The following is a 27,288-nucleotide window of genomic DNA, read 5'->3' as shown; positions in this document are numbered from 1 at the left end:
AGAGATGCTGTTCTGTTTGACACCTTTACCAATAGAGAGGAAAAAAAGTGTCACTTGAAGTCCAACCTCACAGGACTTCTGTCTATTCTGTCAGGCAGAATTAGACAAACAGATATGACACAATCCAAAGACTTGTGTAATTTTTTTAATTCTGAGGCAGGACATAGAGACAGGTTTTGATACATGGCCTAAGATTCCTGCCACAGGAGCTCAGTTTGTTTGTATGACATTAGTAATCCAGTCTACGTAGCTAAGGATTTTGGTGTAGATGCCAACATCAGATCTCAAAACACACCCATCAGCAAAAGACAGAATTCCTTGAAGAACACCATCACAGACGACTGGGGCAGCTGTGACTTCCTGCCAGGAAAAAAGAAGCTAGTTTATCTTCCTGGCAAAAAACACAAGGAATGGAATGGGACAATATTGAGGCATTGAGTGCCTCTTACCTTACAGGGTTCCCTTCTTCCTGGCACAATGCCCACACAGAACATGTTTTCGTTGATGTTAATGTTCTTATAGCCACTTTGGCATTCGCTTTTGGAGAGTACAGACATACTTACATGCTGTAGTGAGTTGGGGTCCTTGCCTGGGTGGAAAAAGGAAAAAAATAAATTTTTTAAGTTACTAGATATTAAAACCTCCTTGCAATTTCCCTCTTTGCAGCATATTTCTTCCCTAGTGCTTTTGGAAATTAAAAATTATTAATTGCTTATGATACAAGTGCCTTGGACATTCTCTGTAAGTATGAGCTATAAATAAAATAAAAATCAAATAAAAGTGAAAAACTAGTCAAAAAATTTGAAGTGTGTTCTTTAAACGTTTTACCCATAGATTGATATAACTTTTATGCTTTAAGTTCTACAGTGTGTGCTCACTTCTGCAGCACATATACCAAAATTGGAATGCTAGAGAGAATATTGGCATGGCTTCTGCACAAGGATGACATGCAAATTCATGACGCATTCCATATTTTTGTAACTGCATATCTCATGGTGATTTATTAAAAATAAGTAATAAGAAAATTTAAAAAGAAATAAAATACAGAGTTAAAATATTCCACAATGTAAACTAATAAATAAAAAGTCTTAAAAATAGTGTCTTTTGTAATCTTTTTTAATAGCTTCTATGAAGCTAACATTGCACTAATTCCCAAAGTATATAGAGATACTTCTAGGAAAAAAAGTTCAGAATAACTTCCCTGACAAATATGGACACAAAAATCCTCAACAAAATCTTAGCAAACTAAATTCAATAGTACATCAAAAAGTCATACACCATGATCAAATGGGTTTCATCCCAGGGATGCAAAGGTGGTTCAATATATGCAAATCAATGAAAATACACGACATCAATAAAAAGAAAGATAAAAATCATAATATATCAAGCTATGCAGAGTTTTTGACAAGATCCTATCTCCATTCATGATAAAAAAAAATTATCAACAAAAATAGGGATGAAAAGAACCATCTCAAGATAGTAATGGACATCTATAATAAACCCACAAATGTATCATTTTCAACAGGGAAAAACTAAAATTATTCCCTCTGATATCAGGTACAAGGCAAGGGAGTCTACTTTCTTTACTTTTATTCAATATAGTATTACAAGTCCTAGCTACAGCAATCAGGCAAAGGGATAAAAAGAATATCAAAGGACTCCAAATTGGAAAAAAGCTACTTTGACTAAAGTAGCTCTATTTGCATATGATATGATAATATACACAGAATACCCTAAAGAGTTCACTAAAAAGGTCTTAGAAACAATAAACAAATATAGCAAAGTGGCAAGCTAAAAAAATCACTACACAAAAATTAGTTACATTCAGCATATATACATATTTTCAGATATGTATACCAAAGCTCACACCACCCAAACTTTAACAACAACGTAGTGATATCCTATAGAATGTCTTAATGGTTCCTGCCAAAATAGAACAATCTTCACACTATTTCCTATATGAACACTTTTTTGTAAGCTTCTTCAGCATTTCTTCTTAACAGACAATATTAAATATATTACTTTGATTGTGTTTTGTGACAGGGATTGGGGTTTGGGATAGAAACATCCTGAATTTGGTGAAGGGAGGGTGTAATGGTGGTGGGATTGGTGTTTGAATACTGAGTGTAATCAAACATTGTGAACTAACATAAAATTTTTAAAAAGTTTTTAAAAAGTAATGTGGAATTCATGCCCAATTCAATTAGCTTAATCAATGGCTGAATAAATAGCAGTGCTCCTACATTATTTAAAAAAATAGTTGCATTCAAACATGTAAACATTGTATCAGAGGGGAAAGTGGTCTGTTCAGTCAGAGCCTATCCAGTCAAAATAGTGTAAGTATCTTGAAATAAACTTAACGAAAGACATGAGAGAACTAAAGCATGAAAACTTTAAGAAACTTGAGAGAGGGATAGACACCAATCCTACAGCTTCCCTCATGTTAACTCACTGGCCCAACTTCCCAGCTTCATGATTGATCTCGAAAGAGATGTAATCCAATACCACTGAAAAATCACAGGTATACTGGTCTTCTGGCTGAAAACTTTAGGACGCCCTTGGGAGAGGGGCCAGGCCAACTTCCTGCCCTGCGAAAGCCTTGGCATCATACTCAACCCCCAGTCATTGCAAAGCCAAAGGCCCAACTTCACTGCCTCATAACTAATCTCGGCAGAGATGCCAAGTTGACAAAAATTCCAGGTACAACAGTTTTCTATCTGAAAACTAGGCTGTCTTTTCAGATTGGGAGCAGGCAGTATCCTTCCATCCCCTGTACTGTTGGAAGACACAGCAGTCACACTCACATCCCACAGATGCTGCCATGTAAACTTCTCAGCCCTGAAGTTCTTGGAGCGACACCTCTAAATTATACAATTCTTACATTCCAGTAGGAGCACTGTAGCACTGCACTGTTCTCCCGTTGTTCATTGCATTGCTCGAGTGGGCTCAGTAATGTCTCCATTGTGAGGAGCAACCCAAATTAAATGGGAAAGCAGCATAGAAACCAAATAAGGTCCATAAAAACAATAATACAGAAGGCTGAACTAGGAACAAAGAGCTTAGTAAAACCCTCAGACAATGACTTACTGCTCCCATTATGAATTAATAAAAATTTTCACAAATTTTCTTTCACTGAAGTATTTTATTATTCCACTAGTCATTTAGTTTTAACACACTGACCAGCCAAAGCCATACTGAGAAATTAGAAATTGTCATGGCAAAAAGAAACACAGCATAAAACAAAAAGATAAACAACTGAATGGAAGAGAATATTTATTTGCACTCAACACATAGGCTAAAAGATTGGTATATAAGATATATCAAGTACTCGCAAAAATTAGCAACAAAAATCCAAAAACCCTATCAAAACTAGGGAGAGAAAATGAGTACTTTGATGAAGACAGAAGGATTGTCAATATGCACATGAAAACTGAAAGTAATTTTGTTATTATGGATTATTATTATTAGATAGCAGCTTGTCTTTCGAGCGGAATCAAACCAGCGACCTAAGGATGACTGTGATTATAAAACTACAGTCCTCTACTCTACCAGCTGAGCTATTGAAGGGAGTGTTTGCCTTGTGTGCGGCCGGGTGGGCCGAGCTGGCTTCAATTCCTCTATATCTCTCGGAGAGTCGGGTAAGCTACCGAGAGTATCTCACCCGCACGGCAAAGTCTAGCAAGCTGCCCGTGATGTATTCGATATTTGATATGTCAAACACAGTAATAACAAATCTCACAATGGAGACGTTACTGGGCCCACTCAAGAAATCTATGAACAATGGGAGGACAGTGCTACAGTGCAGTGCTATTATTATTAGAGAAATCCAAATCAAGATTAGATATCATCTTGCACAAGTGAGAATGACATGAATCAAAAATACAAATCAACAATCTGCTGGTGGGAATGTAGTGAAAAAGTAATTCTCATCCCCTGAATGGTGTGGATGTTTTTTTGTTTCAAGCCCGATTTTTAAAAAGATTTCTCAGAAATAAGAATTAAGTTGTCATAGACTCAGAAATAATTCTTTTTGGTATCTACTTCCAGGACATTCATTCAAAAGTACATAAGTACACTACTATTCTATGCAGCACTTAGCACAGTAACTTGGATATGGAATTATCCTATACATCGATACACTGGCAGATGAATGAATTATGAAGATGTGCTATATGTACACAATGGAATACTACACAGCTTCAATGAACAATGAAACCAATTAGCTGCAATTTAGATGTAACTGGAGGAAATCATGTTAAGTGAAGTCGGAAGAAAAAGTACAGGAGTATTTCACTTATCTGTGGGTTATAGAATAACATAATGAGAGAATGCAAGATATTAAAGGGGGATACTTAGATTAAGCTTCGCACCAGAAAATAGAAGGACAGGAAGGAGAAAAATAAGGGGATATGTAAGAAGAGGTGGATGGAGTGCCACAAGGGCCAGGGTACATTCATGCTATAGAGGGTTATGATATCTATATCTATAAACCTCAGGGTCAACAATGCTGAAAATATAAGATCCAACCTACAACAACCAAACTTAGAGGCTGGCTGGGAATGGGAAAGCTCCTGGGAACCTTGGCGGAGAAAAGTTCAGACTGTGGTGGGAATGGAGTGTTATGTAGCTGTTAGAAAAGATGAAGTCATGAAATTTACATACAAGTGGCACTACATGGAAAGTATTACGCTAAGCAAAATGAGTCAGAAAGAGAGGGACAGACATAGAAAGATTGCATTCATCTGGGGAATACAAAGTAACAAAATAGGAGACTAAAGCCCAAGAATAGCTGAGATAACTACCAGGAGGTTCACTACATGGCTTGGAAGCCAGCCCCACATGCTAAGTGAAAAGGCAGCTCAGATAGAGAAGAGACCACCAAATAAAGGGTGTTGGGAGGATCCTCCCAGGATGAGAGATGCATGCTGAAAGTAGACTATAGCGCGAACATGATTGACACTCAATACCTCTTTTGCAAACCACAGCACCCAAAAGGAGAGAGAGAACCAAAGGGAATGCCCTGCCTTTTGTTGCGATGGGGGGAATGAGGGGTGGGAGGGATACTGGGATCATTGGTGGTGGAAAATGAGCACTGGTGGAGGGATGGGCGCTCGATCATTGTATAATTGAAACCCAAGCACAAAAATTTGTAAGTCTACAACTGTACCTCATGGTCTTTCACTAATAAAAAATAAAAAAAAAAAACTGGGGGTGGGTGGAGTGAGGAGGATATAATTTGCTTAAATCATTAAAATGCTTCAAGATTAAGAATTGTTTTTAACTTTAGCTAAATACAGAGACCCAAGTGTTTTATTTCATCAGGCCATGGTCTCTAATTCTAGGCACTCTCTTTTGTTGGGTCAATATGCTAATAAAACTTGCAGTTTCACAATAAATAAACAAATAAAAAGACTGTGGTGGGATTGGTGCTGAAATATTATATGCCTGAAAAACTTTGTGAATCTTTGTGCCTTTATTTTTTTTAAATAGTGGTGGGGCTGGAGTGGTAGTACAGCAGGTAGGGTACTTGCCTTGCACCTGGACAAACCAGGTTGAATCTTAGGCACCTCATATGTTCCTCTGAGCCTGACCAGGAATGACCCAAGCACAGAACCAGGAGAAAGCCAAGAGCATAATCAAGCACACCCCACCCCGCATACACACACACACACACACACACACACACACACACATACACACACGCAAAAGGTAAATATGTATAGTGATAAATGATTAAATTAGATTCATTGGGGCACCACTTCACAGTGTATACACATATCAAGTATCTGTTAAGTATCTTAACTATATTCAATTTTCGGTTGTCAATTATATATTAAAAAGCTGGAAAATAAGAATTTCTTTGTCATATATTCAAGGAAGTAAATTCCAAAATCTGGAAGGCATTTTCCAGAGTAGTCTTAAAAGGTTGGAATAAGGACAATATTGTTCCTTTGACTTCTACTTAAAATTTAAGTAGATGAATGAGAGAAGAAAGTTATTGTAAACTATAGTATAGTTACTCACCAACATAACATGAGTAGTAGGCCCAGGTGGAGGCAGTACATGTGTCATTTGGGGACACAGGTTTCTGGGGCAGTGCAATTAGCTTCACATGCTCATTGAGTTGAATAATTGAGTTCAGCTTGATTAACATGAGGTCATAATCTATAGAATTGACTGAGTACTTTGGATGTTTAATCATCTTCACGTAAGAAACCTCTTGTGTATTTTCTTCCCTTTGGTTTGATGGATTTGTGACTCCCAACACTGCTATAAGATTCCTAGAATAATAGAGATGTTTATACAAAGATTTAATAAAGATGGTTTATCTTTCTTTATGGAATTTTATTAGCACAGGCCTTAATCTCTGTTTCTAAATATCCCTAGAAGGTCTCCCTAATCCCATTTACTTGAGCAGTGTACTTAGGTGGGGGTCAGATCTGTACCCAATCTGAAAACCCAGAGTTAAAGAGGTGTTCAGGGGGCTGGAGGGATAGCACAGCGGGTAGGACGTTTGCCTTGCATGCCTTATGGTTGCCTTATGGTTGCCTTATGGTTGCCTTATGGTTGCCTTAGCACCGCCAGGAGTAACTCCTGAGTGCAGAGCCAGGAGTAACCCCTGTGCATCTCCAGGTGTGACTCAAAAAGCAATGAATAAATAAGGCAATGTCTCTTTTTTTTTTTTTAGAAAAAAAAGTGGTATTCAGGGCCATCACTCACGGTAAGTTGCAATGTGCAGCTGTGAGCACCCAAAGTTGGTGAATCAGGACTCCAGTGCATGGCGAATAACTAGATTTCAAGTAGACCAAGTAGGGTGTAAGGATGCCATTTGTTTCATCTAGGTCAAAAGACAAAGCAACTGGAGAGAAAAATGGATAGGAAAATCTGGTGTTATTTCAGGGATCACAAGAAAAAAAGTAAAGGCAAATTACTTCAAAGACTCTGGTTTTCCCTAATTATAGAAACATATTTCAAGAAATAAAAGGTGTCTTTACTTTAGTTACCAAAAATATTTTTCAAAATTAAAATACTAGTTTAAATACTTTACACAATCAGTAAACTTATCTTAAATATATTCAAAGATAACACTTTTTCATTTACCATTTTAAAAATGCTTTGACCACTCTTATCCCAACAACAATGAAAGGTAAAAGGATATATGTTCCAAAACAAAAAATCCAGGGCTGACAGAGTCTGATTCCTGGTATTGAAAGAATGAGGTTTATTTTATTTTATTTTTGCAAGTAGATGTCAGCAAGCAAGCAAACAAAAAAATACATTGAATTCAGAGTATGAGAGAAAGAGGATTTTTTTCTAAGATGCAGAACCATATCCAGACAAATTCCAATAGTGGAAATCTACCTCTTCCTCTCATTCTCTAAGTTAATGTCAGCGCTGTGTTACAGTAACAGAGAGTCCGATCTTAGTCTTTATTGAGAATGATTCCAATATTGGGGTTTCGGTGTTCATTTCTTCCACCAATGTGTGTAAGCAATGAAGCTAACATGAAGCAAGTAGCCAATCCCCCAGGAGAAATTCTTGTGGATACACTAGTAGTGTTGAGACTCAACTCTCCATTTGGAATCTGAACAATTGCCTCACATTTTAGCCGTTACAATTTCTTTTGGATTTTTCTTTGACAGCTAAAGAGAAAAATCTGTAGACACTCACCAGGTGGGCTCAAGAGAACCCAGAGAAGGATCAGCTTCATGATTATAAAAGCCATTTGGATGGACAAGGCCCAACCTTGGGTCTACAGAAAGAACAGTAAGACAAAGGAAATGGACCAGATGAGAAACATATGTTGCAAACAAAAATAAAGCAAGAAGATTTTCTAGAGCTGAAAATAAAATAATCACCTGATCTTTTCCAGTGCCAGGATTCATTTCCAGAAGAAGCAGTCATCAGTTTGAGGTGGGACAGATGTATTGGGTACTGGAGGTACAAGAAAAGACATCAGGTAACTTGGTCTCTGACACAATAAAGATGTATTTTGAAGATACATTTTTGGTGATGGATTAATATAAAATCAATGAACTAAAGTGCGTGTTTTATATGTAGACGGCGTGGGTTTGACTCACAGCACTGCATGGCCCTGAGCACCACCAGGAGTGATAGTCTCCCATTCCCAAAGAGAACCCACCCAGGACTCAGGAGTTTCCCCAACATACCATCAGACATAGTACAAGACAAAACAGAACAACACAACACAAAACAAAAATCTAGAGTTTTAAGCTTTCTTTAGGAAAAAAAAGTACCCAACCTGTAGGACCTTGGAGCTCCCAGTGTTTCTATAACTGCTTCTTCTCTGTTCCCCACCCCACCTTTGTCAAACTCTGAAGTCTGGTCCCCTAGTACCTGTAGGAAACTGACCCCACCCACCTATGTGATGCAAATCCTACCCATGACAATGTTATTTATCTTCAGTGGTTATAACATAGTTCGCTGGTACTGAACTTGACTCCCCTTTCTGACACAAAACTATCCTTGGGATCTATTAGCCTTTTGGCTCATGTCATTACTCATTTATTTACTTTTTCAACCACCCAGTCAAAAATTCATAGTGAATTTCTGAACCTATTCAGACTATACTCTAGCTCCTCTGGAGGATTGTAAATTGTCTATGCCTTAAAAAGATTTACAAAACAATGAAAAGGACTGGAAAATTGTACATTCCTCAGAGCTAAAAATATACATAATGTAAACTAGGTGTAAATGGTTACATATAAATCTGATGACACATCTTATAAAAGATTTATATCCAAAATAAGTGAAGATAACAAAATTAAGCTGTAAGAAAACAATCCAACTAAAATGTAGTTCAAATAGCTAGCAGGCAACTCACCAAATATATAAATCTCAGATGTCCATTAAAAATTATAATATGCTTTAACAAGAAACATTTATTTTATCACAGTTTTGGAAGCAATAAATTCACAATTAAAGGTGGCAGGAAATGCAGCTTCTTGATGAGTAGCTCTCTTTCTGGCTTGTAGAGAAAGTAATCATGTGATCTCTCCTGTGAGTAATGCATAGAGAAAAAGCAGTACTTCCATAAGTAATTCCCAGGAAAAGGGCAGTACTCTAGGGACTTCTTCTATAAATGCTCTAGTCCTATTAAATTATTATCCCACCTTTTATACTTGATGAGGGGTTTATAGGATTTACTTCACAGGTGAAAGAAAGTATAACTTGCAAATAATAGAATATCACTTCCAGGAAAGATGGGGAAAGCTAGTAAGAAAAAACTAAACAAAAATAGGTTTGGTAGTGGGAGATTGAATGAGTGAACTACTTACAGTTTTCATCTCCATCTACTCCCAGCCAGAAATTCTGTGCTGAAGGTGAGTATTCAAAGGAAGAGAGGCTGGGAAGCTTGGAAGCATCATTGTGGGAATTAAACAATTACTTGAAAGATATTAAGTACTGAAGACATGATTTAAGGGTTTAAAGAAGTGGGAGAAAAGAATCATTTGAGATGATACCAACCAGATTCCCCAAACAAGAACTACATCCCCCAAAGAGAAATTATTATTGAATCCCACAATCAGCCCCACAGTGGAACTGAGTGGGATACCCAGGGACCATCTCCCGGAGATTTTCCCCACTGCAGAGCAAAGAGCAGAGATGCATATAGGATGAAGACCAGAGGCAACAGAGGGCAGAATGTTGCCTAAAGGAAGTTGTGGAATGAAATTTGGCTCCCCAGGTCTTAAAATCTCCCTTGCAAAACATGACTGAAAAGCAAGAGTTAAGTCACACAGAGTTGGTGGCTACAGGAGGCCTACATTTGTTACCTCTGGCACTTGGCCAGGGTAGACTCTCACTGGTACTCCAAGTCCAGGATGGAAAAGCTGCAGGTGAGCAGCTGCCCATCCCAGATGCAAACAAAAGCTGCCACTCCCCACTGGTATCTGATGGAGTGTAGCTATTATCTCAGAATCAGAAAGAAGATTTTCTCCAGAGAATAGAGAATAGAGAAAACATTGCTGCCAAATGCTGTGACTGCAATAACAGCCATGGTGAGACTCTAGCGATGATAAACACAGGGAGGCAGCACTGCTCTCTCCATCCCTAGGCATAGAGCTGACACACAAAATTTCCCACACACAGCTATAAATTCCCAGCATCAGTCTGGAACAGCATCAGTTAAGTATACAGACACTGAGTGGAAATGCAAGTATGAACCCTCAACTATTACCTAAGCATGTACAAAGCTAGACTCTTAGCCCTAGCACTCAGAACACACAAGACGCAATGAAGGGGCTGGAGTGATAGCACAGTGGGTAGGGATTGGCCTTGCACACGGCCGGCTCGGGTTCGAATCCCAGCATCCCATATGGTCCCCTGAGCACCGACAGGAGTAATTCTTGAGTGCAGAGCCAGGAGTAACCCCTATGCATCTCCGGGTGTGATCCAAAAAGACACAAGAAGAAGCAGAGAAATTTCCCTGCATAAATGTTCCTTGGAAGACCCAAACAGTTACCCAAACAAAAAAGAGCTATCAACCTACCTGATGAAGACTTTAGAATGACAAAGGTATAAATGTTAACTTAGTTAAGGAAAACAATAGAAGAGAGCTCCAACAGAACAGATAAAGTATGAACAAATTTTATTTTGAAACAACTGAACTGTAGAATGTAGGTTTGACTAATAATCAGTAAAGCTCAGTTGAGAAACCAATTGTTGATTTGAGGATGAAATTATATAAAACCACCAAAAAATTAAAATGAATCAAACTAAGATTTATAGAACAGCTTGACATCCTATGAGGTCAATAGTGCCCTGGTACCAAAGCTAGCACTAGTGTCCTGCAAACAGAGACTGAAGTAGGTAGATTAGTGATCATATCTCTCCTCTCCACCTCACACAAGCCACCTGTGGGGGTCCCCCTACTTCAGAGACCACTGAAAAGTTACCACACTTTGTCAGGAGAGATTGTAGAGCAGGGAGGGCACTAGCCTTACACTCTGCTAACCTGGGTTATACCTCCTAGCATCCCATATGGGCCCCCTAGTATCACCATAAGTAATTCCTGAGCTCAGAGCCAGGAGTAACACCTGAACACTACCAGGTATGTCCCTAAATCCAAATAATAAAAATAACAATGATAATGATAATATTGTAGCACTGTAGCACTGTAGTCCCGTTGTTCATCATTTGCTTGAGCGGGCACCAATAACGACACCATTCATCCTTGCTGTGTGCTAGCGTAGCCCAATGGCTTCTGCTCGCTCCAGGAACATGAAGTGGGACTTGTTGTTACTGTTTTTTTTATTAGTGAGACACCATGAGGTACAGTTGTAGACTTACAAATTTTGTGCTTGGGTTTCAATTATACAATGATCAAATACCCACCCCTCCACCAGTGCCCATTTCCCACCACAACGGATCCCATGCCAGCCTCTGCTGTGCAGGCAGGATACTCTCAGTAGCTTGTAGGGCTCTTCAAGAGGGATGGAGGAATTGAACCCACGTCGGCCATGTGCAAGGCAAATGCCCTACCCTCTGTGCTATCGCTCCAGCCCAATGATAATATTACTAGAACAATATCTCTGATCAACATAGATGCAAAGATCCTCAACAAATTCTTTTTTTTTTTTTTGCTTTTTGGGTCACATCCGGTGATGCACAGGGGTTATCCCTGGCTCATGCACTAAGCAATTACTCCTGGCAGTACTCGGGGGACCGTATGGGATGCTGAGAATCGAACCCAGGTTGGGTGCATGCAAGGCAAATGCCCTACCCACTGAACTATCACTCCAGTCCCCCTCAACAAATTATTATGGAATCAACTCTACCTTAAAATGTTCATAAACCATGATCAAGTAGAAATTATAACAGGATGCAAAAGTGCTTCAATATATGCAAATAATTTCATGTGATACTATGCCATATGACATGATTGGGGCCAGAGCTATAGATAGTACAGCAGTTAGGGTGCTTGTCTTGCATGTAGCCAATCTGGGTTTGAACCCCAGCATCCCACATGGTTCCCTTAGCACCACAAGGAGTAATTCCTGGTTGCAGAGGCAGGAATAACTCAAGCATCACCAGGTGTGACCTCAAAACAAAAACAAAATAATATGATCATATCAATGGATTCAGAAAAGGCGTTCAACAAGATGCAACACTCATTTCTGCTACATTTCGTGGTCCTCAGGACTTACTCCTGTCTCTGTGCTCAGAAACCTTTCCTGGCAGTGCTCAGAGGGCATATATAGTACTAGGGATTCAAACTTGGTCGAATCTTACCCCATGTACTATCTTTCATACACCCCTATCACAAATAATGAAAACTCAATTTTAAAATGTTTAAATTTGGGGCCAAAGGCTAAAATCTTCCCACCACAGTCAAGTACATAACTTAACTGTCCTCTAGATTAGGAGCCCATCTGTCTTAAGGAAGGGAACCTTGCAATTTTCCACAAGCCACCAAATTCCCGTGACCCGTTCCTAAAATAGCATACTTATTAAATTTGATGGGAAATGCTGCTCCCAAATTTGATATATTCCCAGAAATATTTAAAAAGAAAACAAAATTGAAAGGTCAGACAAGTAGCCAAGAAACTAGAAGAAATTATGAGTGCTTTATAAAATATTCTGGGACAATACAGATATGACTCAGGTTTGAGCAGGAACACTGGGCAGTGAATCACAAACAGAAATTAAGGAGAAAATAAGGGGAATGCTCTAGGAATAGCCAGGCAAACAAAGAAGTGTGCAGTCTGTATGGGTCAATCACTGTCCTCCCGTTGTTCATTGATTTGCTCGAGCGGGCCCAGTAACGTCTCCATTGGAGACTTTGTTGTTACTGTGTTTGGCATATCGAATACATCACGAGTAGCTTGCCAGGCTCTGCCATGCGAGCGAGATACTCTCGGTAGCTTGTCGGGCTCTCCGAGAGGGGTGGAGGAATCAAACTCGGGTCGGCCATGTTGGCTGCGTGCAAGGCAAACGCCCTACCACTGTGCTATCGCTCCAGCCCGTATAGGTCAATAAAGACTAGAAAAAGAGTTGCTGTTGAATTAAATGGCCAAAGTATCTAACTATGAGAAAATGGCTTTTATGTCAGCACAAGATACCTGGAGATCTTAATCTTACCCAATTATAGATGAATATATATTATTCGATATGTTATAGCATCACGATCACAACCACCCTGTTGTTCGTCGATTGCCTCGAGCAGGTGCCAGTAATGTCTTCTTCGTCCTAGCCCTGAGATTTTTTTTTAAAGTGCCATATTCAAGGCTTTTTTTTTCAGGGTTAGGAGAATGAGACCCATCATTGTTACTGGTATTTGGCATATTGGGTATACCACGGGGAGTTTGCCAGACTCTGCCGTGTGGGCAGGTTACATTTGGTAGCCTGCCAGTTTGTCGAAAGTAGAAATGAGATAATAAGCTTCCGGGAGCTGAGTGTGATAATCTCTGGATCTTGGCCGTTGTTGGGGTTACACGGCAGTTGGTGGGTGTAACTGTCTAGTTACTGGCAGGTCCAGTCCCAAACCGTGCAGGCTTGGAGATCTCAGCCCCGGGTCCCACACACCTGGGTTCCTCTGCCAGTTCTTTTATGCGTGAGGCTCATCCAAGTGTGTGGAGAGTGGTACCAGCATGGCCTTGGTTGGGCCCCGGTGGTCTTCAGCTGTTGGGCCCTGGTGGAGACAGTCAGGCACAGGGTAGGAGACTCTGCCTTGTTCTCTCCCAGGAGCTGAGTGTGATAATCTCTGGATCCTGGCCATTGTTGGAGTTACACGGCAGTTGGTGTAATATATGTTATAGCATATATTTACTTTATATACAAATGCACTTGCTTTGATGGGGAACAAAAAAGTATCCAGATTCATAATAAATCAGTATTAAAGAAATCAACCAACCTCTTCAGTCTCAGCTTGGCAGTCACTACCCTAAATGTAGCATGAACTCCAAACTTCTTTATTCTCTGTAGAGTCTCCCATAGAGAATAATGTATCTACCCATCTCACTGACCCTCTTGGGTCTTCGTTGTCTTTTGAACAAATGAACCTCCTGATACAGTGCCTCTCCTCAGGACTCTCATACATTGCTCAGAGTCATACTTTGGGGTCACTTGAAATCTTCTCAATTCTTGTATTCAAGTGTCTTGGTTAGTGGGTCTGACGTACTGTACATTTCCCCCATCATAGGACAATGTGACAAAAAGACAGTTTCTGTCAGAGGATGTAATTCTACTAAAGCATGGAAAGACCAACTATTACCATAGAACTACCCAGTAGTTACTGCCCAGGCATCATTTGAAATTCAGATTTCCGTCTAATGGATGTTTTTTGATATACAACCTTCATGTAGTTCAAGCGTTTCAAATACTTTCTTCATATCTCCTTCATGACCATGTTTCTGATATTCTGAAATTAGTTATTGATTCTCTTCTTACTATATTTGAGAATCAAACAGTAGCCCAGGATAAAAATTATGTTATCTCAGATCCCTCCCCCCTTTTTTTCTAATCACAAGATACTGCTTGCTTACTATCTCACATCTCAGAAATTCGAAGATGATCTCTCTCCTGGGATAATTTAAAGATACACTTTCTGATGACTAGAAGATAAAAATCTAAATTCCTTAACCTAGCAAGTCAGGATTTCCAGTATTTATCACTTGCATAGCGATAAACAATCTTTGATCATATTTTTCTTTCCTGTTAGGCTATCTATGTTCTTCATCAATTGTTTTATGTATTTCCAGAAAATTATATGTTTATTATACTTTCTTACTTTCATTCTTTTATCTTTGGTTTTATAGTATTCTCTCCTAGCTGTGTGTGCTTGCGCTCACACACACACACACACACACACACACACAAACACACACACTGTCTCCATATGTTTCCTAAATAAAGCTATTTTTTTCACACAAAAATATTTTCTACTAACTCAGCTGCCTCCATAACACATCCCCTAACTTTGCCACACAAAATGTTTTTTCCATGTTCTCACCAAACATGTCACTCATCCACTTTCTAACAGTTGTCGCAAGATAACATATTAGATTGATGGCAAAAATCCAAATATACTAAACTATGCTTAGTGTACACCAGTGCCTTTTAAATACCTGAAGTTTTAGTTATAATTTTTCAACTGAACCACTGTGAGATACACAGTTACAAGGTTTTTATTATCGGATTTCAGTCATATAGTGTTCCAACACCCATCCCTCCACCAGTGTACATTTCCCACCTCCAATGTCACCAGTACTTTTTGAATGAATGCTGAGGATTTTTACAAATTTCACATTGTTTTTATGTGAAAAAAAAGAGCAGGAGTCAACAGCATCGGTACGCTTTTTTTTTTTTTAACTTGGATGATTTTTGTTTGGATTATGATCAGGAGCAAGAATGATCAAAGGCCATTGTGAATCTCATGTGAAGTCATGAGGCCATTACACTGAGGAGATGGAAGTAGAGGTTCCTCATCGGGTATTAATATTTTGCATAATCCATCCTGCATAATGATGAACTTCTGTGAAGAATCCTTGTCTTCCCCAAGTGACACTTCCTTTTGTCCAGGACAAGATTCCATGCACTCTCCCACCACAGATGGCTGGAGAGGCTGCAATTTCCTGCCAGGGAGAAATGAAATAGTGGGTCACACTTGATTTGTCCTCATAAAAACCAGGAAGTGGCAGAGGCATCTCCTGGACTGAACTCATTTCTCTATTCTTTCTTCTTTCCTCCTCAGCAGGGCTTTCAAGTGGTGCTCAGAGAGCCAAGAGGTCACACCTGATGAATCTCAGCCAACCATGATGGATGGTTGCATACTACTCCTGAAGGATTCTACATGCTCCTCAGGCCCTGCTGTCCACCTTGGCAATGCTTGGTGGTCTCCAGAACCACACCTAGGGGAGCTGTTTGAGGGTCTCCAGGACCACACCTAGTGGAGATCCTTGGGGGTCTCCAGTACCACATCGAGGGGAACTGCTTGGGGGTCTGCAGGACCACACCTAGTGGTGCTTAGATCCCACATGATGCTGGAGATTGAACTGGGGTTGGATGCATGTAGGCATGTACCCTCACACCTGTACTATCTTCCAGATCGTTCTGTAGAGCAAACAAGACAGAAATTACAAATGGTTCATTCAGCAATCTTCCCCCCCACTCAAAATGGGGGTTTTATTCATAAACAGAGTGATTAAGGGGTGGAGAATAGAGGGAAAGAATACCATTTTATTCCGAATAATTAACTCTCCTACTCATGGTCTTCTTGCTATTTTCTTGTTGAATAAAAAATAAGCATACCAAGGCTGGAACAATAGCACAGCAGGTAGGGCTTTTGTCTTGCATGCAGAGGACCCGGGTTCAATTCCCAGCAGCCCATATGGTCCCCTGAGCACCGCCAGGAAGAATTTCTGAGTGCGTGAGCCAGGAGTAACCCCTGTGCATCGCCATGAATAATTCCTGAGTGCATGAGCCAGGAGTAAGCCCTGTGCATCGCCAGGTGTGACCCAAAAAGTGAAAAAAATAAAATAGAATAATAAAATAAAATACATTAAACATACCTTATTTTTAGACAAGATGGTATCAGGTGTTCCCATACACATAATGGTTCCTTTCTTCATATGTTTATTTATCTTATTAAGGCACTCGTGACTTGGGAGAATATATTGGTTAATCCAGGTCAGGTTATCAGGGTCACGAGCTGTGGGAAAGAAAAGACAAAGATAAATCCAAATGTCACTTTCCTTATCACATAACTCATCTATGATCAGCAACCTACATTGTAATAACTAACCAATACAGTAATCTATGAAAATACTCATTATAGGTAATGTGTATAACTTACAGATCGACAACACATGGGAAAGTAACAAGTGACAGACAGAAAGCTAGTATACTTAAAAATCTCCTACTTTTACACATATTTCATCTTGATGTTTACTTATAAGAGGAAGTAAGCGATTTTAGTGTGTATAAACTGCTTTTTTAATTAAAAATTTGCATGGGGAGGGGGTATGCTGGAAGTGCTCAAGCCTCACTCTTGCCCCTGTTCAGGGCTCTCTCCTGGCAGAGTTCTGGGGACCATTATGGTGGAAGGGATTGAACCAGCATTAGCTGTACACAAATCAAACACCTTAGCCCTTGTATTATGTCCCAGGTCTCTAAACTTACTGTTTATATAAACACATTGTGCACAAATGTCTGGCTTCTAAGTTTACCTGTGCACATATCTAAATAAGCACATGAATCCCCCAGCCAGAAATATTATTCATCTCGATTCCAGAGCTCGTTACTATAACCTCAACCTGAGGATGCAGGCAACTAAATCAGGGCCATACAGTTTTAACTTTGGCAGAGAAAAGCAAGAAAACAATATGCCAAAAAACTGGATAGAAATTGCTTAAACAAAAGATTTTTTATAGAGTATATATCAATCTAGTTTTCTAAAGAAGATTAGACCAAAAGTGAGATCAGAAAATAGAGGAATTAAGTTCAATTTAAAGTTTTTAAGGTGGTGGGGTGGGGGAAATTGAACTACAATCCATAGAATAATCTAAATGACAATAACCTGCTACTTGAAATAACTCTTAATAAAAATGTCATCACAATTATAGAATTATTTACCATGATTTGACAATCATGTGATAAAAGTATTTATGTGGACTTGTTTTCAAATGATGCATAATACATTATTTTTTATAAAATGTGATTCAATAACTTAGACTTATAAAGCCAAGAGAAATATCATAAAACTTTCATTTACTCAGAAAATATATTTACTTAGATTCCCAAGGATGTTGTTTAGATGTTGAAAATGAAAGTACAAGAGCTTGCATTTTTAAAATTCCTTTTCCAAACAGTCTAATTTTACAAGTTGCACCTTTTGGTTTGTTTTTAACTGAACAGATGGATCAGTCTGCAACCACCAGGACTGGGCTTAAACCTGATCAATATCCATTCCTATTTATCTCAGTGAACAGTGACAGCAAGTCAATCAGTCAATGTCATTTTTAAAGTCATCCCATCAGAAACTCCCCCACTCTGGTAAGTTCTATATTTGGACCTGAGTGCCAACCAATAAAAAAAAATTTGCCTGAATAATGATCCCTGAATACATTTTTATTGCCTCTTAAAGCTTTGAAAGTTCTCTAATTCCTGACGTGGATGGTGTTTGAGGTGATTGTACCGAGTGAAATTAATCAGAAAATAAAAGACAATGAGCGGGCCCCTCACATGTATAATAGCACTGTAGCCCCGTCTGTAATACTGTCCTCCAGTTGTTGATCAATTTGCTCGAGCGGGCACCAGTAGTGTCTCCATTGTGAGACTTGTTACTGTTTTTTGGCATGTGGAATATGCCACGAGGAGCTTGCCAGGCTCTGTCATGCAGGTGGGATTCTCTCAGTAGCTTGCTGGGCTCTCTGAGAGGGACGGAGGAATCGAACCCTGGACGGCCGCATGCAAGGCAAATGCCCTACCCGCTGTTCTATCGCTCCAGCCCATGTATAATAGAAATAACCCAATTAAACATTCAAATTGCAGCCAAAATCAGTGTTAAGGCTCTGGAAAAGATGGTGTTTACCAGAGATAAAGGAGATTAGGGCTGGGTAGAGTGGATAGAGAGAATCCTTGGCATAGAGTGATTGTACAGGAACTTTTGTGGTGTTTGAAATGATTTGTCTGCACAAACAGATGTAATCCCATGCCCCCATTTTGTAGTATTAGAAATTAATGAAAATAAGCAATTTTTATGTAAATCTATTCATTGGAAACCAGAAAAGCTTCCCACAATCCCCTTATAAATCCAAGATTTTGCTCTGTTTAATGAAAACTGTCTTCTCAGCATGGCTCTTTTTTTTATTCTAGTAAGTAATTCTTTTAATTAACCTTTATTTCAGATAGTGAGTGATTTCTCCCTAGCCACTGGAAATATGTAAGGAGATCAGAATGTACTATTATCAACAAATGCATTTAAAAAAGCTTTCTTGGGTCTGGAGCGATAGTACAGCAGGTGGGGCATTTGCCTTGCATGCGACCTACCCAGGTTCGATTCCCAGCATCCCATATGGTCCCCCAGAACCGCCAGGAGTAATTCTTGAGTGCAGAGTCAGGAGTAACCGAGCATCGCTCGGTACCCCCCCAAAAAAAAGCTTTCTCATAGAATGTCCATGCCATGTTAAGACATGACCTGAAGGAGAGTGGCTATGTGTTCATACCCTATGAATACTCAGAGGATGAGGGAGGGAGGGAGGCCTGCAAAATGGCTTCTGAGAGGCATGAAAGGTCATAGTAACACAAACAGCACATCATAGTAATCAACGACCCTGGTATTCTCAGGTAAGTGAAAACTCTTGGGTGAAACAGAGGTCTGAGGAATCTTTCCATAGAGACCATCCCAGTGACAGGAGAGGTGGCCCTTCTTAACCACCTTCATATCTTCCAGGGTCCACTGGAATTAATTACCGTAACTTTAGGTTGAGTTTTGTCTTCTATTCACTGTATCACTTTATCACTGTCATCCTGTTGTTCATTGATTTACTCAAGCAGGTTCCAGTAATGTCTCCATTCGTCCCAGCCCTGAGAGTTTAGCAGCCTCTCTTTACTCGTCTTTCTCAACGACTGTATTGGAATCTCTTTCAGAGTCAGGGGAATGAGACCCATTATTGTTACTGTTTTGGGCATATTGAATACGCCACAGGTAGCTTACCAGGCTCTACCATAGTTGCATAATTGTTCTCTATTACTTTTCCAAATCACATATCACATTCCCACTGCTACTCACATCAACAGCTTTGTGGCTTCTTGAAGTTGTGTCTGAAAAACTAGGTCACCTTCTCATAGTAGGCCTTAACACTCTCGTAGAGCAAGAACCCTTGTAGTTCCCCCCAGTTTAATTGAATCCAGGTCTTTGGACACTAGTTTTGAAGTTTGTATAGATACATTTGACAGACTGTTCCATGAGTTAGTGTTGAATTGGCTACCCTGTACCTGTCTATAAATTTTATCTTTTGACCTCGTATCTTGACCAAATGAGATCCTGGCACTAACCAACTTAGAGGCCAGAATCTCACCCCACAGCAGTTATTTTCTTTTTAAAATATCCCCTCATAATTGTACTCTCTACAAAACTTCATCATGATGAAGAATTGAGTCAAAGACTTACAGTTTTTATATTTACTCCAGGTCCAAGTTGGGATAAAACAAGAATTGTTCAATTGTAAGGGTTCCAGAGCTATTGCTATGGTTCCCACATTGGAGTTGAGTGCAGCAGGTTTAGAGAGTTTTATCATCATCACATCATGTTGCAGGGAATGTGAGTTGAATTCAGGGTAGCGCAGTGCCAACGAGTAATTTCGTATCTGTTCTTGCTCGTTTATGACACTGGGTTGATAAACTCCCAGTCGGATTGTTGTGCTATAGAAGAAGGAAGAAAAAGGGAAAAAATGGAAGAGTCACATAAGGTCATAACTGAAAGAACTGTCAGAAATGTCCCCATTTATCTAACTTTTATTTACTTTTTGTTTTATTCCATTTTATTTTTCAGTTGTTATTGTGGCATCATGAGTTAATTCTATTTTAATTTTCTTAGCCCTGACTTGACTTGATCTAAAATATCTAATAGCAATAGTTTACAGGTTGATTGTATTAGTTATGTATAAATCTGGCATAAAATTTAGCACCAGAATGCACTTAGGAAGTCTGCAGTAGTATTGTAAGTACTACTGTCCTCCTATTGTTCATCGATTTTCTCAAGCAGGCACCAGTAGCATCTCTATTGTGAGACTTGTTGTTACTATTTTTGGCATATCGAATACATCACAGGTAGCTTGCCAGGCTTTGCCATGCGGGCGGAATACTCTTGGTAGCTTGCCAGGCTCTCTGAGAGGGGTGGAGAAATCAAACCCAGGTTGGCCGCGTGCCAGGCAAACACCCTACTCGCTATGCTATTGCTCCAGCCCAGGAAGTCTGTAGCACTGTAGCACTGTCCTCCCATTGTTCATGGATTTGCTCAAGCGGGCCCAGTAACATCTCCATTGTGAGACTTATTGTTACTGTGTTTGGCATATCGAATATGTCATGGATAGCTTCCCAGGCTTTGCCGTGTGGGCGAGATACTCTGGGTAGCTTGCTGGGCTCTTGCACATGACGATCCTGGCCAACCCGAGTTGGATTGCCCTGCCCCCCCTCGGAGAGCCCGGCAAACTACCGAGAGTATCGTGCCCGCACGGCAAAGCCTGGCAAGCTCCCCTTGACGTATTCAATATGCCAAACACAATAACAAGAAGTCTCACTATGGAGACGTTACTGGGCCCTCTTGAGCAAATTGATGAACAACGGGAGGACAGTGGACAGTGCAGTGACAGTTATGAGATATTTGTGTTATTTGAAACCAGGAAGTCTAGTTATAAAAATAATTGCTATTTTTATTAACCTAATAAAATAAGAATGTAATGGAGGAGGAATTACAATTGAACCATGGATTCTCAAGACTTAAAATGCTCACTGGTCAATTCTATTCCCTGGACAAACTCACTGCCATCTCTAGAATTTCAGTCATTCAGCACATATGTGGATACATGACTGACTCAAAACTGTTTGGGTCTGGTAGTCTAACTGGTAGAAGAACATCCAAGTTTTCCATTTCAATTATTTGAGAAGTTGAACCATCTCATATATTTCCCAAAATATCTGTGGAGGTAAGGGTACTCTTAAACAATTTACTGTTTGAGCATTTCCAACTTGGAAATCATCCTTATATGCTTCTGAAGGGCTGGAGCAATAGCACAGCGGTAGGTCGTTTGCCTTGCACGCAGACAATATGGCCGACCTGAGTTCGATTCTTCCGCCCCTCTCGGAAAGCCCGGCAAGCTCCCGAGAGTATCGCGCATGCACGGCAGAGCCTGGCAAGCTACTCGTGATGTATTCGATATGCCAAACACAGTAGCAACAAAGTCTTCAATGGAGACATTACTGGGCCCGCTCGAGCAAATCGATGAACAACGGAAGACCGTGACCGTGATGCTTCTGAAACTTGGAAGAGGTCTGTCTGAATCACAAAGCTCATTCTCACCCATCACAGGGCCACTTATGTTTTCCAAAGACCCATTCTTCTGTGAACTTTTTGCTTGCCCTATTCCTATGACCTGATCCTACAGCTTCTTGCAATCTCCTCAACTTCGTCCTATGACCACCCTCCAACACATTTTATTGAATCAACCATACTATCTAGTTGGCCAAATACTTGAACATCTTTGCTACAATTTAGAAATATCCTGAATCCTGTTCATCTGCTCAGAAATGCCCCTACCCTTTATTCACCTCCTCCTCTTCTTATTGATCTCATCCTTTCCAAGAGTCCTCACTTGACCACCCTCATGAAAACACAACTCTAATTTTTGCTCTCCTACATTAACGTTGACCAGTTTGTTGTTGTTGTTGTTGTTGTTTTGCTTTTTGTGTCACACCCAGCGATGCACAGGAGTTACTCCTGGCTCTACACTCAGGAATTACTCCTGGCGGTGCTCAGGGGACTATACAGGATGCTGGGAATCAAAGCCAGGTTGGCCACGTGCAAGGCAAAAGCCTTACCCACTGTGCTATTACTCCAGCCCCAAAAGTTGACCAGTTTTTTGTTTTGTTTTGTTTTTAGTTGACCAGTTTTTAAGGAATAAACAAACATAGTCATTGACTAACATCCTCTGCCAGAATGTAAGCTTCTCAGGAAACATCTACTTCCAATTTGATCTCTCCCAGTTTTCTCAGTGCTTTAAATATTCTAATATATTGAATGAATGATGAATGAATATCATTTATTTGCTAAATTACCATAGGCTGTATGCCTTTTCCTATTGTGATGAATGTCCTCTTTTCTCTGGGGTTTTTATAATCCCTTTAGGATGCCACTAAAATAATCTGGGGTGTCTCACCTTGCCTGACTTTGTTTAAACAGACACCTGCCTCCTGCATCATTCCCAAGAGCAGAGGGATACTTACGGTAAGGGGCAGTGCGCAGCTGTCAGTACCCACTGAGGATGAATGAGAGACCCAATACAGGACTTTGGGGTGGACTGAAGATAGACCATGTAAGGAATGCCATAATCTGCTGGTACCTCAACCTTTTTGTTTGTAGTATCTGATGCCATAATGACTCCTAAAGATTCAGTGGGGTTATAGGCACAAAGAAAGACAATAAAGTTGAGCAGACAAACCAACCAAAATATGTTGAGAGATGAGTTAGCTAAGGAGGTTTTGCCCTAAGTTTTTAACAGACAATATCCAAGTTTTCAATATTTTATGTTTTCTATGGTCTTTGGGGGGTCACACTAAGTAATTTTCAGAGGTTACTCCTGGCTCAGTGCTCAGAGATCATTCCTTCCAGGGCATCGTGGACAATATTTGGTGCTGGGGATCAAACCCAAGTCAGCCACCTGCAAGGCAAGCATATACCCACTTCACTATCTTTGTGATCCCTTAAATATTTTGAAAATTCAGAAAGGAACCTCCATGTCTCCACCTTAAAAAGACAAACACATCTCACTGAGTGGTAGAGAAGTAAATTTATGTTCTGTGAAATTAGCACATGGAGTTATTTCAAGCTGATCAGAAACTTGCTTTGCTGATTGTCTATCACAACATGAAAAAATGAATTTTTGTATGTACTTTTGGCAAATGTGTAAATAAAACATTAAATATGCCCTGATGTTGTTGGGGAAAGGAATGAACACAAGGCAGGGATGGAAGCTTCTAGTGCTGCTGACCCAGCTCATATGTCTGCCTTACTCCACTGCCTCTAAGCCTGTCTGCCCGGGAAAAGCAGCCATACAGAAAGTCCCCACTGGAGTCCCAGCAGTGCCTCAGGCTCCTCTGCTGACATGCTAACAGGCTCCTGGGCTCCAGGGGCGTGCAGAGAACACACTGAAAGCTGTGTGGGAAGAATGTCTCCTCAGGTTCCTTCAAGAGTCAATTGCCTTTGGACTTGCCCCTCGCTTGCTGGCTGTGTAGGTGTGGTTTTCCATGTCCTTTTCCTACTCTTTTGTTGTATATCAAATGAAAGTGTTTTAGGCTTCGTCAATGAACTGCTCCTTTTCCTCCCCCTAGAGAATCTTACAGTGCTCTTTTGAACACCTCTAATCCCACTAGTTTTTCTTTAACATTTCCTTTGTGCTTTACCTCTCATTGTCACAATTCCCCAAGTAGGTTGGTACTTATAAGTCAAACTTTTTGATAACTCCGGACTTTGTATTTGTAGTGAATTACTTGATTTTCTATTTCCCTTTTAACCTTTATTTCCCTTCCTTCCTTCCTCCCTTCCTTCCTTCCTTCCTACCTTCCTACCTTCCTTCCTTCCTTCCTTTTTCTTTCTTTCTTTCTTTCTTTCTTTCTTTCTTTCTTTCTTTCTTTCTTTCTTTTATTTTTGGGTCACACCCAGTGATGCTCAGGGATTACTCCTGGTTCTGACTCAGGAATTACTCCTGGTGGGACCACATTGGATGACAGGGATCCAACCCAGGTCAGCTGCTGCAAGGCAAATGCCCAATCCACTGTACTATCTTTCCAGTCATCCCTTGTAACCTTTAATATTTTACTCTAGAGCAATATTATTTGCTTAAACATAGAAATATCATTAATGCCATGTTTCTAATATTTGGGAGTTGGTTGACTCATTAATGCCATGTTTCTAATATTTGGGAGTTGGTATCTACTCCTGGGTACCTCTCAAAATTACTTGACTCAGGTTTCGGTTGTCATTGCTCCTAACACTCCACAAAGGGAAGTCCCCCCATGGCACTGGTATGGGCCCAGGGAGAGGAGTGAATCTACTTTGGCATCGAAATGGGACAGTCTCTAGAAAGCATAAAAAAATGGTCTTGATGCAAGATTATGATTTAGAATCAGGACCCCTAACGGGAAGAACAAGCTGGACCAGCCCGAGGACTTGGTCTGCAATTTACAGTAAAATACTTGCTTGCCCTCAGAGTCCAGAGAACTAAGTTTTGGAATCTATATCTCTTACTGTGTTTATGAAAATAGCTGCAAGTATTATTAAGAAGTACTTACTTGTTTAATATGTACAACTAAAGGGAAAGAGAAAAGTAATACATATGTCCCTGGGAGACGGAGTGTCTCCTTGAGTTAATCCTCTCAAGAGAATTGCTTCCATTGAAGCACTTTATTAAATTGATCAATCACTTCTCTGTGCAGTCATATCTTGAACACCCATTCTATAAGTATCCTAACTGCTCTCCATTAAACATGCCATTTTGGTCATCAGTCTGTGGTCCCCCCATTTCCTTATTCCTCTGTTGGGGAATCCAGGAAGGCAATTCTTGGCCACTTAATGCACACATAATGCTTCTACCACTTGAACTCACAGCGTCCATGATTCTACTCCTTTCTTTTTTAATTAATTAATTTTCTTACTTGTAATTACCACTTTTTAAAAAAACTTTTTTAATTAGCGAAACACCTTGAGGTACAAACTTTCGTGTTTGCATTCCAGTTACACAATGATCAAGTACCCATCCCTCCACCAGTGTCCATTCCCCTTCACCAATGATCCCAGTATCCCTCCCAACACCCCTTTCCCATCCACATCACCCCACTCCACCTCTGTGGCAGGGCATTCCCTTTTGCTCTCTCTCTCCTTTTGGGTGTTGTAGTTTTCAATAGAGGTATTAAGTGGCTATCATGTTTGGTCCATAGTCCTCTTTTAACCCACATCTCCTATCCCGAGTGTCAGTCCATTTCTTATTGAAAAACAAGGTCCTAGACTCACCAGCTGTGCTCACAAAAACGAAGATGAGAGTGAATTTCATTTTCAGTCTGCTATCTTACCAGTAGCATACATGCAAGACAAACTGCAGTTCTCTGGATCTCAGGTTCTAGTGTTCTCAGCCAAAATAACCTGGGGAGAAATGGAAGCTGGGGCTTGGAGAGAGAAGAGGATCTTACTGAAGACTTCAAATAAGTTCTTCTTAAGGCCCAATTATTTAAGGTTGGAGTTTTTTCTGGTGTTAAGTCAAAGAAAGAAAGAGACCAAGCCAAAAATCTTCCCAGGAATTCTGAGGCGGCCCAGTGACAGTTTGCTCATCCTGTCTGTGACATAGACTTCCTTTATTGTCTCCTCCTCCCTTTGTGACTTGAACCTGTTACCTTGCCCCCTCTCCCCTTCTTCCAAGGACTGTTATGCTGAGAGATTCATCGGTCATTGGAGTCTGAAGGAAATGCAGTAAATCCTTTCTGCAGAACTAACTAAATCAGAACTAACTAAAACGAAATACGGGGACTCACATCCTGTTTGCTGACCATGTCTTACATTTCTTAAAGAAAGCTATGGCCCTCATGTTTGAGCCAAGCTCAGGACATGGAACAAAGTCTCCAGATGTTCTATGACATGCTGACCTGAGTCCTGTGCTCCCAGGAAAGAGTGGTGGGTAAACCACCATTTGGTGTTCTGGGAAATGACTTAAACAACAGAGTACACCTTCCCAGGGAGTTAAGAGAAGATCTCTGCTCTTCCTCAGGACTTCCATGAGTCCCAAGGTGATCCCTAATTTATCTGTGGCAAGATCAAACACAAAGACCATTGTGATCAGATAAAATCTGCAATTCCCCCTACTTTGTCTCATGAACAATTAGCTGATTTTGGAATCTAACTCAGAACTAACTAAAACTAAACATAGGAACTCACTTCCTGTTTGCTGACCATAACTTACATTTCTTACATTGCAAAAACAATCCCAATTATTTAGTCTCTCCCTACCTTGTCTATAAGTTGTTCATTTGTCCCTGTAAATATTAAGGCTAGTCTATCATCCTAGAACATTGAGATATCCAGGTGTGGGGTGCTCTAACAAACTGAATAAGATAAATCTTGTTACTTTTAATGTTTAGGTTTTTTTTTTAAAAAAAACTGTTGATACTTTTTACTTTGATACTTTATAATATATCAGCTTCCTTTCAAAAAGTTAGTTTTAGGCAAAGAATGTTCCAACCCTACATCTACCTGAAATTATTGTTACTGTTACTGTGTCTGGCATATCAATTATTATTATTATTATTATTAACAGTGTTGTAAATCATAGTGCCTAAAAAACAAACAAACAACAACAACAACAAAACCAGAGATACAATGACTAATAAAAGAGGGGCAAGTGATAGTACTTTTCAGAATTTACTTAACACAAAACCCACCTGGGTTGACCCTGGGACTGCATCTGGGGGCTGGAGTGATAGCACAGCTGTAGGGCGTTTGCCTTGCTCGTGGTCTGCCTGGCCAACCGGGTTCAAATCCTCTGCCCCTCTGGGAGAGCCCAG

General features: G+C 40.0%; 2 protein-coding genes and 1 non-coding gene across 3 annotated transcripts; 1 reads left to right on the top strand and 2 right to left on the bottom strand.

Annotated features, from left to right (window-relative positions):
- Positions 1-210: 210 nt before the first annotated feature.
- PRSS58 (serine protease 58) lies at positions 211-7,711 on the bottom strand. The gene is made up of 5 exons (XM_056124080.1): positions 7,672-7,711; positions 6,721-6,859; positions 6,025-6,281; positions 450-589; positions 211-360 (listed from the first exon to the last, which is right to left on the bottom strand). Exons 1-5 carry the CDS (start codon positions 7,709-7,711, stop codon positions 211-213), a joined length of 726 nt encoding a protein of 241 aa, XP_055980055.1.
- LOC130032525 (U6 spliceosomal RNA) lies at positions 871-977 on the top strand. The gene has a single exon (XR_008793840.1). It is a non-coding gene; the product is annotated as a U6 spliceosomal RNA (small nuclear RNA).
- Positions 7,712-15,446: 7,735 nt separating the features above from the next.
- Positions 15,447-23,114, bottom strand: LOC130032395 (probable inactive serine protease 58). Its single transcript, XM_056123952.1, has 4 exons — positions 22,966-23,114; positions 20,135-20,385; positions 16,533-16,672; positions 15,447-15,596 (listed from the first exon to the last, which is right to left on the bottom strand). Exons 1-4 carry the CDS (start codon positions 23,112-23,114, stop codon positions 15,447-15,449), a joined length of 690 nt encoding a protein of 229 aa, XP_055979927.1.
- Positions 23,115-27,288: the final 4,174 nt, after the last annotated feature.

The sequence above is a fragment of the Sorex fumeus genome, unplaced genomic scaffold, assembly GCF_029834395.1.
Source record: "Sorex fumeus unplaced genomic scaffold, SorFum_2.1 ptg000048l, whole genome shotgun sequence".
NCBI lineage: Eukaryota > Metazoa > Chordata > Mammalia > Eulipotyphla > Soricidae > Sorex > Sorex fumeus.
This window is presented reverse-complemented; position numbering and strand designations above follow the sequence as displayed.

Excerpts from the sequence above, each read along its gene's own strand:
- PRSS58 (XM_056124080.1), bottom strand. The coding sequence starts at position 7,711 with ATGAAGCTGATCCTTCTCTGGGTTCTCTTGAGCCCACCTG. Across the intron at positions 6,282-6,720 it reads GCTGCACATTGCAACTTACC|GAATCTTATAGCAGTGTTGG; the intron begins GTGAGTGATGGC and ends CTATTATTCTAG. Across the intron at positions 361-449 it reads GAAGAAGGGAACCCTGTAAG|GAAGTCACAGCTGCCCCAGT; the intron begins GTAAGAGGCACT and ends TTTTCCTGGCAG.
- LOC130032395 (XM_056123952.1), bottom strand. The coding sequence starts at position 23,114 with ATGGCATCAGATACTACAAACAAAAAGGTTGAGGTACCAGCAGATTAT. Across the intron at positions 20,386-22,965 it reads GCTGCGCACTGCCCCTTACC|CACAACAATCCGACTGGGAG; the intron begins GTAAGTATCCCT and ends CTTCTTCTATAG. Across the intron at positions 16,673-20,134 it reads CTGGAGTAAATATAAAAACT|CTCGTGACCCTGATAACCTG; the intron begins GTAAGTCTTTGA and ends TCTTTCCCACAG.